The sequence below is a fragment of the Balaenoptera acutorostrata genome, chromosome 18, assembly GCF_949987535.1.
Source record: "Balaenoptera acutorostrata chromosome 18, mBalAcu1.1, whole genome shotgun sequence".
Lineage (NCBI taxonomy): Eukaryota > Metazoa > Chordata > Mammalia > Artiodactyla > Balaenopteridae > Balaenoptera > Balaenoptera acutorostrata.
The window spans coordinates 72,334,324-72,350,488 of NC_080081.1; the positions used below are offsets into that span (position 1 = coordinate 72,334,324).

General features: G+C 40.2%; 1 protein-coding gene across 5 annotated transcripts in view; it reads right to left on the reverse strand.

Annotated features, from left to right (window-relative positions):
• Positions 1-16,165, reverse strand: part of FRY (FRY microtubule binding protein) — a 420,573-nt gene that overhangs the window by 44,261 nt on the left and 360,147 nt on the right. For all 5 annotated transcript variants that reach the window (XM_057532698.1, XM_057532699.1, XM_007164157.3 and 2 more), the window contains 8 exons: positions 14,597-14,718; positions 11,551-11,738; positions 10,432-10,526; positions 8,290-8,897; positions 7,277-7,374; positions 6,772-6,942; positions 2,976-3,116; positions 748-927 (listed from right to left, as the gene is read on the reverse strand). In XM_057532698.1, coding sequence (XP_057388681.1) covers positions 748-927; positions 2,976-3,116; positions 6,772-6,942; positions 7,277-7,374; positions 8,290-8,897; positions 10,432-10,526; positions 11,551-11,738; positions 14,597-14,718 — 1,603 coding nt within the window. The remainder of the gene's footprint in view (positions 1-747; positions 928-2,975; positions 3,117-6,771; positions 6,943-7,276; positions 7,375-8,289; positions 8,898-10,431; positions 10,527-11,550; positions 11,739-14,596; positions 14,719-16,165) is intronic.

A 16,165-nucleotide genomic window follows, 5' to 3' on the forward strand; every position in this document is an offset into this window, starting at 1 on the left:
TAGTGAATGAATCCATTCAGCCGTGTTGAAGAATATTTATGAAGCGCCTAACATGCATCAGACACTGTACAGACCCTGCTTACAAAGTGGACAGGCCATTGTTTCTGCTTTGGGGGGTTTATGGGTCATGGGGTAAAGGAGACAGGAAAGCAAATGTATTTTTACATCTTAGACTAAAATAGTTAAGTACAGGCCTCCCAAAAGTTTGTTCATGGACCAGCAGGTAAACCTATTTTCTGTCTTCTTCTCTTCCTAACTCCTGAGTTCATAAGTCTCTTCCCTCCTCACACCCATCTCCCTCAAGGCAAGAATTTAGATAGTTATACTGGTTCAAAAAGCAGTGTGGCTTGGGGAAGTGACCATAAAGGCAGATTCTGTATTCCTGTAAATCTCAGGCATCCGCTGGTTTGACTGCAGTTCAGGAAACAAGGTTGCGGATACAAGATAGGACGTGACAGCTGTCAGATAAAGAATGAGTGAAGGTCATGGTTTAAAATGCTTAAGATCATTCCATTTTAAAGTTATCTTTTTTGGGGAAATCATTTTTATATAACTGAGGCTAGCTTCTATTTTTAAAAGCTGCCAGAGAAGAGCCCCAGTGAATAGGACAATGTGTTGAACCTAATTTAGGCCTTAGGAGCTTTCACTTGACATAACTGTAAAATAAGTCTCCCCTTCTCCAGGCAACTAGTTCTGACCTTTGCCACTACGTATTCATGCTAAAGTTTACAGAAACAGTTAACATACCTCTGAAATATCAAAGTGAAAGTCCAGGGTTTTCCCAGGTAATTCCTTAGACGCACTGGTCCATACTCGATGTATTTCTATCTTTGAAAGGTCACTGTGTTGGTAGGAAGGTAAAACTAGGCTGGCAGATCGAGAAACTACTAGCTTCAAGATATTCAAAGCTTCTCTCCAGTGGATGCTCTGAAGGAAATAAAACAGTCAACGGATAAAAATAATTAAAAAAAAAAACAGAACACTAATATGCCGCTAGCTACCGAAACTTCTAATGACCGGTCAGAGCTCACTGATTTAAAACAGTGCAGGAAATTCTGTGATAAGTAAAAGGCAAATGACATAAAAAGATAATTTATGCATGAGATGAGCTACATTTAGGAAACAAGAATAAAAAAAGACCTGTGTTGTCCACATTCAAATAAGTAAAAGTTTAAAATAACAAGGTACCATTTTTGCTAATGAGGTATTTCTTCAGTTTGAAAAACAAAACAAAACAGAAAACAAACAACTGCCCCCCCTCCCCTGCAGCAACCCTCATTGCATTTTATGCTACTGTCTACTCACTTTTTCTCACGATTTGCCCCACCTCCAGTTTCCAAGCTTCCTTGGTCCTTCTCCTACTTCTCTGCTGCACCTGCTCCCGGGCATCTGATCCCTGCCCTCAGCCCTCTTCTCTTCTTCGCCACATCTTCCTCATGACCTAACCCAGGAATCTGGGAGCCATTCTTACCTCCCCTCTTTCCCTCCCTCCTGAGAACTTGATCCACCCCCTCTCCATTCTTGTTGGCACTGGCTCAGCTGAATCCTCTCTGGCCTCTGCCTGGACTATTTCAATGGCCTCTTAACTGGTTTCCCCAGTTGCAGCCTCTCCTTGGGTCCGTCATCAAACCCACTCCAGCTACAGTGATCTTTCTAGAATCTTCAGCTCAAGCCACTTCCCTGCTTAAACTCCTTCAAGGGCTCCCTCTGGTGGACAAGGTGGAGTCCACACTCCTTGAGCGAGGCCTGCAGGGGTAATCTCCCGCAGGCAACTCCTGGAGTTGCCCAAACCAGCTAAGGTCTCCTAGCCTCTGTGCCTTTCCTCATGCTATTCCCTCATCCTGGAATACCCTTCCTCTCCTTATTGCCTTATCAAACTCCTACTCTTCCTGTAAGTCTCCTTTGTTTCACCCTCTTTGTATCCCTGACAACCCCAGGCCGACTGAGGTACTTCTCCCACAAAAATACTGAACACAGATAAGCTAGCATGATAAAAGTTATTATCTGCCTAGGCCTTGGAATAAAGTGCATGAAATAAAACACATTTCCTTCACTGTTAAATTCTGCACACGGGAGGTCATGGTTTGAATATGAAATTAGCCACCATTCAAGATAAGATCTTGAGTACCAGGGATGGCCCACAGGCCTAAGAATAGGTAGCCTAATAAAACAATCACTTTCTTTTTAAACTAGGGGCACATGATTAGTAGAAAGATGTGAACTGAACCTCTGTCTCTCATGAGTGTAAAGTGAGAAGGTGGTAATGAATGCCTACCACATGGTACAACTATTACTGGAGCAACGCCGCTCGAAAAAAAGAAAAGCTTGAAAATCATTTTTAGCATTAAGTAATTTTCTGCAAGTAATGTGACTGGTGAAATGAGGATGGAAAAAAAAAAGTTTAAAATTGTATGGCTTAGTCAATGAGCTTAACCAGAGAAAAACCTAGCATTTGCCCTTGAACTCTGAAACTTACCAAGTACACTACGTTTGTTTGTTGGAGTATTTTCAAGTACATTTATGCCACTTTCTTAACCTTAATTCCTTCAGCTCTAAAGGGACAATGTGAACCTCTGAGTTAACTGTTCGCATTTGAAACGCCTGGCCTAGAACCAGGCACAAGCAAGTGGCTTCTTCCTTCTCCACTGAAATAGGACCCCTCAAATGAGACCCTGCCCCTGCCCTCCCAGCCAGGAGTGTGCTTTCAATACCCAGCCTAGAAGCCCAAGAGGCAGAGAGGTGTCCTCCGAAGGCTCAGGAACGCACTGCGGCCTGGTCCTGCCTTCTTCCTCAGGATACCACTCGGGGGTGGTCGGCCACCGTCCTCAGCCGCTCTCAGCACGTTATGGATATCAATGAATGAACATGCAACCTGGCACCCATACAGCTCTGTGGCCAAGTACAAAGAAAGCTCCATGCAAAGCCTCAGTCTTTCTGGAATGACTTTCGGGAAACATCCTGGTTCAAATACTCACTTGCACGTATTTTTCAATGGTTTTCAGAACTTCCACATTGAACTGCTTTACCGGAACGACAGAAAGGTCCATGTAGCTGAGCAGACTGTAGATCACCTGCAGGAGGGGCTGCTGCATGCTGGGGAGGCCCTTCTCCAGCAGCTGTGGGGAAAAGCACAGAGTGAGTCAGTTTGACACCAGATTTTCACACAGAAGCACCAGGGTTTCCTAGTACCTTTATGATTGCACATTTCCTTAGGAGGGAAAAGAAAATCCTAACTACTGAAGAAATGGAGGTATTATCAAAGGCAACGCAGGTAAGTCTGAGTATATAAATATAATATTACACAATGGAATGCAACAAAATAAACCTCAAAAGGAAAGCATCAAACACCACTAATGACTGAAAAATATCAATGAAAACGAAAGATACATTTATCAGTTATCGAATCGGCAAAGATTAGAAATTGATGATAGTATTGGTGAGGATATAAGAAGAATATTCTTACACATCAGTGGAAATGTAAATTGGATAATTTGGCAATTGAGATCAACAGTACTAAAAGGGTTCATATCTTTTGAAATACTATTTACACTTTTAGGAACTTTTCCAAACCTAGAGATAAATACTAAGATTTAAGTATGAGATTTCACCAAGGCATTATTTATAATGGTAAAAAAAAAACACCAAAATACCCACACAAAACAAGAAAGCTCTGTAAGCAATTTAAATGTCAAACACTAGGGAAATGGATACATAAATTATGGTAAATTGTATGATGAAATATCATGTAGTCAAAAGAATGACATTTTTAAAGATAGTAAAGGATATCAGATAATATTAAGTGAAAGAGGAAGGATATATAATTTCTATATAATAGATGATGCCAACATTGATGTGAATGGGTGTGTGTTATATAGAAATAATGCTGGAAGTAAACCCAACAAAATGTTGATAGTGTTTCTCCCTAGATAATATAATTTTTGAACATACTGCTTTTATAATCAGGGGGAAAAAAATCAATGACATTTTCAAAGAGGGAAGCAAAATAATGAGAAAACTGATGTGACAGACATAATGAAAAAGGTTACTGTTCAAAATTAAAAATTAATAGAAATGATTCAAATAAATGCTGAAATTCCACATCAAAAGTGGCCCAGGGCTTCCCTGGTGGTGCAATGGTTAAGAATCCGCCTGCCAATGCAGGGGACATGGGTTCGAGCCCTGGTCCGTGAAGATCTCACATGCCGCGGAGCAACTAAGCCCGTGCACCACAACTACTGAGCCTGCGCTCTAGAGCCCATGAGCCACAACTACTGAAGTCTGCGAGCCACACTACCGAAGCCCACGCACCTAGAGCCCGTGCTCTGCAATGAGAGAAGCCACCACAATGATAAGTCCGCGCACTGCAACGAAGAGTAGCCCCAGCTCGCCACAACTAGAGGAAGCCCGCACGCAGCAACGAAGACCCCACGCAGCCAAAAATACAATAAATGAATTAAAAAAAAAAAGTGGCCCAAAGAAATAACTGAACAGTTAACAGATGAGGAAATAGACAATTCCACAAATCTATTGTATGAAAAAAGGAATATCTTCACTAGAAAGGAAATACATAAAGAGATTTTTAAAGTACCAATAAAAATATTCAACTGAAAACATGTACAAATGGAATGATAGAATTTAGTGGGGATATGGGATAACCTGAATATTTATACATTGTTTGTAGTATTGTAAATTGGGAAAATCTCTGTGAAGACCAATTTCCCAAATGCATACATTTTCCCAAATGTATCCATGAGCTTTACCTGGATAGATTTTTTGGGAAATGCCACCAGGAAAAACGAGCTAAATATAATCTGATAAAAAGTCTGCATCAAAGGACTATTTTTTAAAAAATTATGAATACAAGCAACAAAAGGTAGATAGTTAATGATATAATTCCACAGTTATTGAAAGTGACAAGATGTGAGCTGTGTCAACACATACACACATACAAAGTTAGTGTGAGGTGAGCACAGCAGGTTCAATGGACAGTGACCACAACCGCCTAAAATTATATGTAGGTACCTGGCCAACACCTGAAAGAACATGGGACTAAATGAAATAGCAGTTAATTTATATTATATGTAGTGAGTAGGTAAGTTTTTAATAAAATTTGTGGTGACAATTGTTGATAAGGGCAGCACAGAACAAATTAGGATATCCATTTTAATTTATTTTTTTATTGTGGCAAAATACATATAATATAAAATTTACCATTTTAACTATTTCTAGGTGTACACTTTAGTGGCATTAAGTACACCCACACTGTTGCACAACCATGACCACTATTTATTTCCAGGACTTGTTCATCATCCCAAACTTAAACTCTGTAACTGTAAAACAATGGCTATAAATTTGCCTCTTCTATGTTCCTCATATAAGTGGAATCATGTATTTGTCCTCTTGTGTCTGGCTGATTTCACTTAGCATAATATTTTCAAGGTTCATCTATGTTGTAGCATGTGTCAGTACTTCATTCCTTTTAAAGCCTGAATAATATTCCATCGTATGTACAGACCACAGCCCATTTGTATTTTTGAAACTTTTATGTCTAGTGAACCAAACAAATTTTGCCTCCTTGCTCTCTCCCAGTTCACCTTGTTTTAAAACAGGCATTGGCTGCCTTGGTAAGCAGAGTGTTTGCATTGTTTATCCCGGTACTTCTTGTGTGCTAAGGTATGTGTGTGCTGGATTAGTAACTCTTGCAGGGACAGGTGTGACCAAGGTGATTGTCAAAAGCAGTAGGGTGGCACTTAAGAGAGGTTCTTTAAATGCCAGGGATGGGGGTGTGAAAAGAGCAAAATAATCCTCGGCTGTTGACAGTGCGAATACAGCCCAATATTGCTGATCTGTGTTGCAAATCAAAATCCTGCAGGGTCAACTATGTATGCTGGTGGATGAAGCAGCTACCTTTTTCTAGGTAGAGGCTTTCAGTCTTATGGAGTCTTTCCGAAAATGACTGATTGATTCTTAACCTATCTGCACTCTGGATTGGTGATATAATACAAGAAAAATTAGAATGGACTGTCCTCATCACTTCTGAAAAGGCCCCAGCAAGAGGCATGAACGCAGATCCAGAAAGGAAAAGCAAATGCTGAAAATGCTGAAACAAGGTGATACTATCAGTCACTTGCCTCACAGATTTCATGACCTTGTATAGTAAACTAGTTGGGGTCTGGGGGTGCTGAAGAATACATTTCTTCACTTGCCGAAAGTGGTACGTATTTCTAGCATCAGCGTACGCAGAAGTCAGAGTAGGGGTTTGCAATGAATGTGCTAGGAACACATGGTATGAGGACAAAAATCCCATCCCAGTTTTAAAAACAAACACAAAAGATGAAGATAAAAAGTTTTTTTCAAAAATATATGCTTTGTTAATGAGTTCAGAGCAAACAACCATTAAACATACAAGCCACACAATAACTCCCTAAATAAGATTTGAACACCCAGAATAATGCAGATAAAATCTCCTCATCTCTGCCATTTCTGACAGGTATTAGTGTAGTAAAAAGGAGTTTAAGCTTCAGAGGCAGCTATACCTCATTTCACCTTAAACTTGTGGCAGATTACTTAACCCGGCTGAGCCTCGGATTCTTTGTTAAAATAAATAATCCTACATCACTGGGTTGTTATGAGGATTTTAAATGATTCCATACAGCATCTATGCCAGTAGATAATAGGCGATCAATAAGTTAAGGCTATTGTTATCAGTTATACATACATATTTTACCCATAGAAACTATAACAGATTTTATCCTTAATTGAAGAGCTTACCTCTGCCAGGTAGGTAACCATATTCAAGGTAATGTCAGCATATGCTTCATGAAGGTATCGACAGACCACGTTGACCCACGTGGTACAGTCCCTCGTGTAGCTGTGTGTTTTATAAAGAGTCATGACATGTGCAAGATTGGAAAGTTTGGGGTTCTTCTCTTCCAAACAAACCTTTTACAAGAAGAAAATCAATTAGGGATAAAACAGCCTGATGAATAGGAAGAAATGTCAGCAATTTTGCCATAAGCCCCAGCAGCCTGGAAAATTGATCGATACATTTTTTGGGTAGCTGCAGAGGCGCTTAGTAATTTAATTTTCACAATTTTTTCCACTTATTTTCTCAATAATGAAATGACAATGCAAATCAGCCACCCAGAGATGTGAATTACTAGTGATATCAGTTATTATTTTCAGGTTTATGAAACTCATCGCCCTGTCTGAGCCTGGTAAACTCTGTCCACCATCAGGCCTTGGATCTGCCTGAGGGTGAAACCATAAGGCATACCTGAGCAATCCTTTCGGCTATATCCTTGCAGAACTGGCTGGGGTTTTCAAAATGCTGTATCAGCTGGGGCAGAAGACACAAGACATTCAGTGGAAACCCTGGATTAGAGAAGATACAATGGAGACAAGTGAATACGGTGCATTTGAACCATTAATAGCGGGAAGGCATATTACAGATTTTATTCTGAGGTGATGTGAAAGCAGCCTTTTGAAGCAGCTTTGATCTGAACTAACATAAATCCAGGAAAAATGTACCACTGCAATGGCAACATTTCAAGGGAGGCACTGAAGTACATTTGTAATTTGCAGGTTCAGCGGCTGTTTTGCTACGGACTGTTACAAATAAGAATGATTGGCACAGATTTTTAAAAGCAGATTAAAATGAACTGAAGCACTAGTTTGAATTTTTATCAAAAAATGTATTTTAAGGAAAACCTGCTTGAGAAGACACAGGCCAATCAATTTAAGTCTTACTCATGTAATCAGAAAGATTCTTTAAAATGATAAGGAGTAGCTTAGTTCCACTGTATTAAGCTTTGGCTTCCTGGAAAGAATTCTGGGCCACATGCCATGGTATTAAAAATCTGGCTTGTTGTTGGCTTAATTCAAAATGATAGGGAACCAAGGGAATTTTCAAGAGGAAAAGAAAGGCTTAGAAAAATAAAAGATTTAGGAGTTAAGAAAAAAGGGAAAGAAGTCTGTACAAGAGCAATGGAATAAACCAACACTGTCTGCAATTTGATCTGGAAAGCATAAAGAAATGATTACTGTCTTATGTATTACTCCTGCCCCTTTTATGCTATTGCCTTAAAAATATCTCTTACAATATACCTAATTAAGACTTATATAGAATTTTAAGACTTATATAGAATTTTAAAAGAAAGAACAAAGTATTCCCAAAGAACCATTTTTAAGCAGAATCGTTAGAAGTACTAAGCCCACATTATCTTATGACACTAAACACGAGTCCCACCATGACCAGAACTGTAAGAGCGTGAGTGATGTGGGCTTTACCAATGGCCTGGGATGAGTCCACCATGGATACTCTGGACACCGGTGTCAGCAAACTGAACAGCTGCAGGGTAAGGTCGGTGGTGGTGACGGAGGTGAATCCCTTCAGGAGCAGCTGCTGCAACCCTGAGAAGTCCGCCCACTTGAGCTGTGCCTGGAGTTTCTCCAGTTTTTCTCGGTTCTCAGCTTTATCGAGTGGCATGTGAGCCAGCAGTCTGTTCAACAGCCTTAAGGCCATTAGGTATTCAAACTCAAAATCGGATTCCATCAAGGCCACCGTGACCCAAAAGATGGTGGCCAACAGGTTGGTTGGATGGTTTATGTGCGATGGGTCCGTGAGGCTGTCCTTCAAGGAAGATGAGCTTCTGGTTTTTGAGGAGAGGCCTTGTTGGGTACAGGCCTGAATTCTATCCAGGGTGGCACTCCGAGGTGGGTCTGAGGACCGGTCGACAACACCAAACTTCTTGGGCACAGAGAAGCTCCTTTGATGCCGGCTGCGCTCTGCAGTTGCTGCGTTGCCGCTGGCTGTTCCAGGGTTCACATTGAGTTGTCCTGTGCTCTTTCTGCTTGCTGTTAGTTTAGCGCTAGAGCTTAAGTCTGGTGATGAAGAGCTGGGTATAAAAGTTAAAAAGTTCAATAGGAAGCCAACACATTTCAGTGAAAGGCTAGTCCTCTCAAGATCCATCAACAAACAATGAGGGAGGGAAATCATTCTTTGGAATATTACTTTCCATTCATTTTTCCATATTCTTAAACTGAAAGAATATGTTTCCTTATTCTTAAACATAAAGCTATGAAAAACAAAACTTAATCAGAACAACCTTCACCAACAAAACCGAATACTGATTTCCACTTATCAAAAAGTTAAAGGAATAAGCAGTTGTCTGTAAAGTTCACTGATCTTTCATTTATTTTTTGTTTGAATTTGGGTAAGAGTGATTACAAAATAAAATGTACCTGATAGGTACAAATGTTAATATTCTATTAACTGACTGATAAAAAGAACAGATAAAGAAATATCTAGGAAAAAAAGTAAATGTTTGTGTCAAAGGAAAATTTTTGCACTTATAAACGTTTATGAAAAATGATTTCTAAATCTGTTTCAGGCTGAAAAGATAGAACTCTTTATGAACATTCTTGCTAAATTTTTACTGATTTAGATTAATCTGTAGGTTTCTATAGATAAGTATGTATGATGGTAGTAATCACACTAAAATTACGTATGCATAAAAATGTTCAACTTAAAAATGAAACAAAGCTCAACGTGATATAACATTGCCGACTGAATTTCAAGCAAGATGAGCTTAACTACACAGACAGAATGCAAAATTGTGAATGATTTGAAATGGGCTATTAAACATTGCCAGGAGCAAAAGGAATTGAAAAATTAAAAAAAAGAAAGATCCTAAGGTAGAAATTTCTTCAAGTAAAATCAACATTTATTCCAACTGTTTTTATAGTGATCGATCAGTTGTGTTTCGTATATATTCATTTAAAAAATAATACTCTGGGGCTTCCCTGGCGGCACAGTGGTTAAGAATCCGCCTGCCAATGCAGGGGACATGGGTTTGATCCATGGCCTGGGAAGATCCCACATGCTGCAGAGTGACTGAGCCCATGAGCCAAAACTACTGAGCCTGTGTGCCACAACTACTGAGCCCATATGCCACAACTACTGAAGCCCATGCACTTAGAGCCCATGCTCCACAACCAGAGAAGCCACCATGATGAGAAGCCGGCCAAAATAAAAAAATTTTTAAAAATTTAAAAATAAAATACTTTGTTTCTATAGAACATAATAAATAGGATAATTTCATAAAATTTGAAAAAATATTCAAAGAAATAGGAAATGAAAAATCATTAATATTTGTATTATTTAGAAATAACATTTATTGTCTATCCTGCTGATGTTTTAAAATACTTATCTACTGTGTGCATGTGTGTGTGTGTGTATGTGTGTGTGTTTGTGTGTGTGTTGTAACTTCCTTTTTTTTAACTTAAGGAAATGTCATACATACTTTCTTGGATCATACACAGACTTCCAAAACTGGATTTGTTCTTTAGACATTGCCCAAAGTCCAGGCATCTCCCAAATATTCAGTACAGCGTATTTGATTTTCAAAATGTCGTTAAACTGATTCTCACCGAGATAATACAGTTAAGAGATCACTGTTCTTCAGGCAGTCAGACAAGTTACCCACAGCAGCTTCCAAGGTAAGGAGTGCTTCCATTACGTAACCCTGCCAAACAGGCAAAGACAACATTCTGTACTGCTTATAACTATTAGTAACTTCCTGAAGATAAATTTAATCAAAGCAAACTATTCAAATAATGGTAATATTGAAAGCTAGACAGTCATGGTTACTTTAATGTACAAAGGCTACAAACAAATTTTAAGGGCCACTTAGGAAATTCAGATGGCTTAGGAGTTAGCAGATCATCATGAAGATTTATTTCCCTAGCTGTGAGGTCTTCCACAGATCAATCTCATTTGAAATCCAACAGGGAGGGGCAAGGGACAAGCATGGCCCCTTGTTGAGGGGGATGGTGGGCATCTGAAATACAGAGTGGCAACGTCTGAAAGGCAGAGATTAAGAGATGAAGTATGAGAAGGGCTGTGTCCCAGGGGCATTTTATAGTGTACTGCCAGTGGCCAGGAGGAGGAGAAGAAGCTTAAGTCTACAGGCGTGCAGGTCCTCTGATGTGCAGAACACTTCCGGTGGAAAAGGAGGGCTTGGCCCAAGCTGCAGAGCTTGTAATGCCCCTGGCTTTCCAGCTCCCTGGTCTCTGGGGTCCCCAGTCCACAGGGTCTTCCTGTGGCATCTACTCTCCCATTTCTTTCACTTTTCTCAGTTTATGGAAGGCTAACCACACAGACAGGTGTGGTACTTTGCACAGATACAACAGCGATCCCTTCTCTGGGTGGGCAGGTTGCACAACTGCATCTTAGGTTGTTAGTAGAAAAGACAAAACAAGACAACTCCCTCAGCCCCCACCAAATAAAATCAATAAAGACAAAACAACACAAAGAGTCACCACAGGATTTCACTTGTTGGCTCAATAAAAGTGTCCACTGAATTTCTAGGACAATGCCCCCTGGAGTGATTTTTGTAAAAATAAAAGTCAACCTCTAGAATTTTAAAACAAATTTTACACGTCCAAATGCCTGGGATACTTGGCGAGAGGAAGAAAGCTCAAAGAAAGTTATTAACTCCTCATCTTTGAGCTGAGAGAAGGGTGAGTTCCTGGACTTTCCTTCCGTACCTGAATCTCATCTCCATGCTCTCCAATCACCTCCACCAGCCTCGAGAGAAGGTCCGACAAGGCGTGTGCTGACAGTGGCTGTTTGAGGGCCCGGAATATCTGGAAGGACCGGCCAGCATAGTGTCTGGAAGAGCTGGCGAGCGCTGTCTGCAGAGCAACTTCACTCAGGTGCTGCTCCAGGTGGAAACCTAGGGCACAGGGGTGGGAGCAGGTCAGCCGCTCCTCTGCAAACCTTGGGCACCAGTTATCCGCACGTTTACAACAGGCTAGCTGCACAGCGCTATCTCCTGGCGGTATTTATTTAAAAGTTAACCATTTTAAAATGAAACCCAAATCTGAATCAGTCTTAAAGAGGCATAGCGGAGTACAGTCAGAAGCTTTGGAGCAAGGTGGTCCTAGTTTTGAATGGGGGATTTGGGACTCTGGGAAAGAAGCTAATTCTCTGTGAGCCTGCTTCCTTTTTCTTTACCTTGTGAATAGTAGCATTTACCTCAGAGGGGTTGTGAAAATCAAACAACTTAAAAAGGGCTTAGTACTGTCTCTGACACATAATATGTGCTCACAACTGTATTATTATTTATTACGCTGCTATTGTTTGACATTGTTCTTCTGTACTTTTTACATAGAATACTTTCACTCCTGTTTTCATAAGAGAATTTGTTAGAAACAAGTTTTTGGAGGACTTGCGTATGCAGAGGAAAGCGAAGCATAGACAAGGTCTGGGCCAAAGTCTTTGCTCTTCAGAATAGTCCATAAACATGCAGATATGGAGGTGTAGGCACTGCAAAGAAGGCAGGCATCATTTAAACTTTCGCTTGAATATTTGTTCTTCCACCAGCATGAAGGTAATCTCAGTCCTCAGAAAATCATGTGATCAGACAGAAATGAAAGCAAAAGGGAAAAGTCCATGACTGAATTCTGGGCCACTAAACCCTACACTTGCTGTGCCTCTTTACAGGGAGAAAATCAGGCTACGAGAGTCACAGGACATGATGAAAACATCGACTTGAGCTGTCTCCGTGGTCTAGGGGCTCTGGGGCACATTCGATTGTCTCACGCATGAGGACCAGGAGGGATAATTCAGTGTTATTGTTGTTAGCTGCTGCTTGGCTGTCTCACCCCAGGGACACGTAGACCATATAAGAAAATGTTCCTGCAGAGTCAACAAAGGGTCCTGGAAAATGGACTTAGAGACATTCAGGGTAGTAAATATAGGATTAAACCCATATAGGCAGTTCACAACCTATGAATGGATGTTTCAAAATAGTTTTTTACATCTTGATTTTGCTTTTCAAAACATATTTTTCTACTTAAGCCATTTAATATATGGGGGTTAGGTCCCCTGGCAATGAACAAAAGCTTATTTAAATCATACTGCTGGAACTGTACTAGCAGGATTGCAGAATCCTCCCCCGTCCCACCACCACTAAGACGACGTCCTTTGGGAAAAGCTATTTAATGGGTGGCAGAGAAAAGAAAAAGGTTTCCTTTACTCCCTGTTACACACTGAACGTACATTTCCCAGCCTTCCTTGCAATCAGGCGTGACCTTGAGCCTGGGTTCTGGCCAGTGGAATGTGGGAAGAAGCACTGGATGTCATATGCAAAGCTAGCACGTAAACTCCTCCCGAGCAATCCTCCACGCACTCTCTTCCTTCACCTGCCCCATGGACACAGAGGGCTGAGTAGAGACCTCCGAGCCTAGGGGATGACGGGGCCACAGGGCAGAGGGTCCCTGAAGCACCAGGTGGAAGGCTGTCTCCCAAATGTCCACATTGAACTGTTATGTGATCCAGAAATAGCCTCTTGTGTTAGGTCTCTGAGCTTTGGGGGTTATTTGTTATAGCAGCTATGCTACCCTGACTAATACAAGTGTTTCCAGGAACACATTTTATTGTGCTGGATTGGAAACAGGCAGAAAGTAGCGATGTACAAGGAAACTGAGGTGGGTAAAAGTATCTCGTGCAAGATGTGAAAAGACATACAATATTCTAAGCAGCCTGAAATGCCCTCTGAGAATACGCTGTATAAGGTATTCATATGTTTTCTCATTTTTAGTATCTTCATACAATCAAGAGTGTTACACAAATGAAGAGTTCACATTGCATCATAAATTTCTTCCTTTAGGCTATTAAGTGACTTTTAAGTGGGGGAAATACCAATAAAAGCAGTCTTAATATTTCAAAGAAATTCCAAAGGGGAAACTCAAAACAAGAAATGGCAATCCTATTCCTAGAACAACTTTCCCATTTCAGTTTAACAGTATTTTTTGTTTTTTAGTAAGTATCCTCTGATAATGGAAAGAGATGTGGCTAATCTGGAATGTTTCAAACTGTGAAATGTGCTAATTATCAGAGCAGCCAGGAGAGGTAGTGAGCCCTATTTACTATGGCCAGCCTGCTGTGTGAAAAAAGGCAGGGATAGATGTTGTATCCTGCTGAGGAACCAAATTTAAATTTCACACACATATCAGCCCAGACCAAGCTGAATCTAAATGGAATGCAGCTAAGGGCTTAAATGTTGTGATGGTACTACCGTCTAAATTAGAATCAGACTGTGTTCAGAATATTGAGTGGTCACTGGCACAGGACTTGCCAGCAAATACTTTTAAAGCCAAAAACATTTTATCACAAAATTCTTTTTAAAAAAATAAAACAGTTTGCAAGGCTGACAGTTTTCACAGTTGAGTCTGACAGTCAGTGACTATGACTTCTTTCTCACGGCCTTCTTTAAATAAAATTAATATAGGCACAGTTTAATTCTAGTAAGGTAAATGAAGCAAGGAGAACAGAGACATTGGGGAAATTATTTGATAGAGCATAATGCAAGTATCAGTATATGTGACATTAACTATCACTCAGGCACATCTGAAAAAGCTTCAATATCCCCTATGAATATTCCTTTGCTATTGCTTCTGAATGCAGGATTTTACACACACACACACACACACACACACAAATACATACACAGTGTGTGGTTATATGGGGAGAATGAGCTCCATTATAGAAAAATACTGAAGTGGGATCTGGAGAAACAGGATGAAGTACCTGATTTGGAATCTCTAAACACGGATACAACATGACGTAGAAAATTAGTGAGTTGTTCAGCACTCTTTGAATTCTGATTTTTGGGTGTGATGTCCTCATGGCACCAAAGTGGACCAAATGCCCTTCAACAAAACACACAAAATGTCAAAAATGTAACCATCATTTTGCATTTTTAAAACCATATACACAGTTCTAACTCCAAAGGTACAACATACATTTTTAAAAATTTTACATATGAATTTGGTGGTAAATTTCAGTCTTCTAAAGCTTAAGAGCCCCTCGACACAAGGGTTTGTAGATAAAAAAAGAAAAAATAAATAAATAAATAAAAATAAATAAATAAAATAAAATAAAGCTTAAGAGCATACTCAAAACAGATCTAGCTAATTGATGGAGATACACTTTTTATGTTTTCCCCACAAAATTAAAACCTCTCGATTCACCAGGACAGTGTTTATTTAGCACATAGTAGGTGCTATGTAAGTGTTTGTTAAACAAAATGATATAATATGTTAAATAAAATATAGATTTACACACAGACTCAATTTCTATGTCTTAGAATTTGCAGAGATAATGCTTTTAATCAGGATCACATCATTAGGTTGCCAAATACTGTAGCACCAACTTGAAGATACAACCTCTGTTGCCTATTTGGTTTTCTGCAGTAAGAATGGGATGGATCCAGGGCTGAGAATTTTAGAGAACACCCTTCCCAGCGCTGACAGCAGTGAGTGGTGACAATACCTTTCTTCTCCACAAACCAGTCAGGTCTCTGAGGTACCCAGCAAGGAGGCACCACCAGCCCCTCCCTGAGCTTCCTGTACGTTAAATTCTGTATTGAGTTGAGTGCACAGAATACTCTAAACCATTAATTGAAAAAAAGATGCTCTCTCTTCATTTTTTGCATTACTTGATGCATTAGTTGAATAAAGAAAAATCATGTGAGATACTAGATAACAAATATTTATATAGACTAGACTTCCAGGACTTAACTCACTGAGGAAGGTCAGCACGCCCCAGGTCACAGGTAAGCATGCGTTTATACAAATACTGGACCTCAGGGGACTAGAGATTTGGAAGCCTTCCAAGTTAAATTGTTCCTTAGAAGAGCCAGAAGACCTGCAAAAAACAGGATTGCTCGCGGTTTTTCTCGATTTTGATTTATTATTAGTTTGATCCCTTTCCTATCCCGCGTCCTTATTTCTGGTTTCTGAATTCCATTTAGAAATGACTCTTTGGACTACAGGAGCAGACAGCTGTCCTCTCTGCAGCTGCCACTGGGTTGACCGTGGCTAATATCTTTGGTTTCCAGAGTGATGTTCTTTGCCAAGTCTCAACTCCCAGATCCTGGCAGCTCCAATAGATGGTGAAAGTCACGCTCACCTCCGGGAGCTACTTCTCCCGCCTCCGTCTGCCGCAGGGTCTTTATGCACAAAATCTCCTTGCCCCTCAACTGTGACAATGCCTACCAGTGTCTGCCTTGTACACAGACTCCAGCAGACACGATTTAGAAGAGAGAAGACTTTGCTAGAACTCCAGGCATGCTTTTCCATTTGTGGTTTTAAAGTG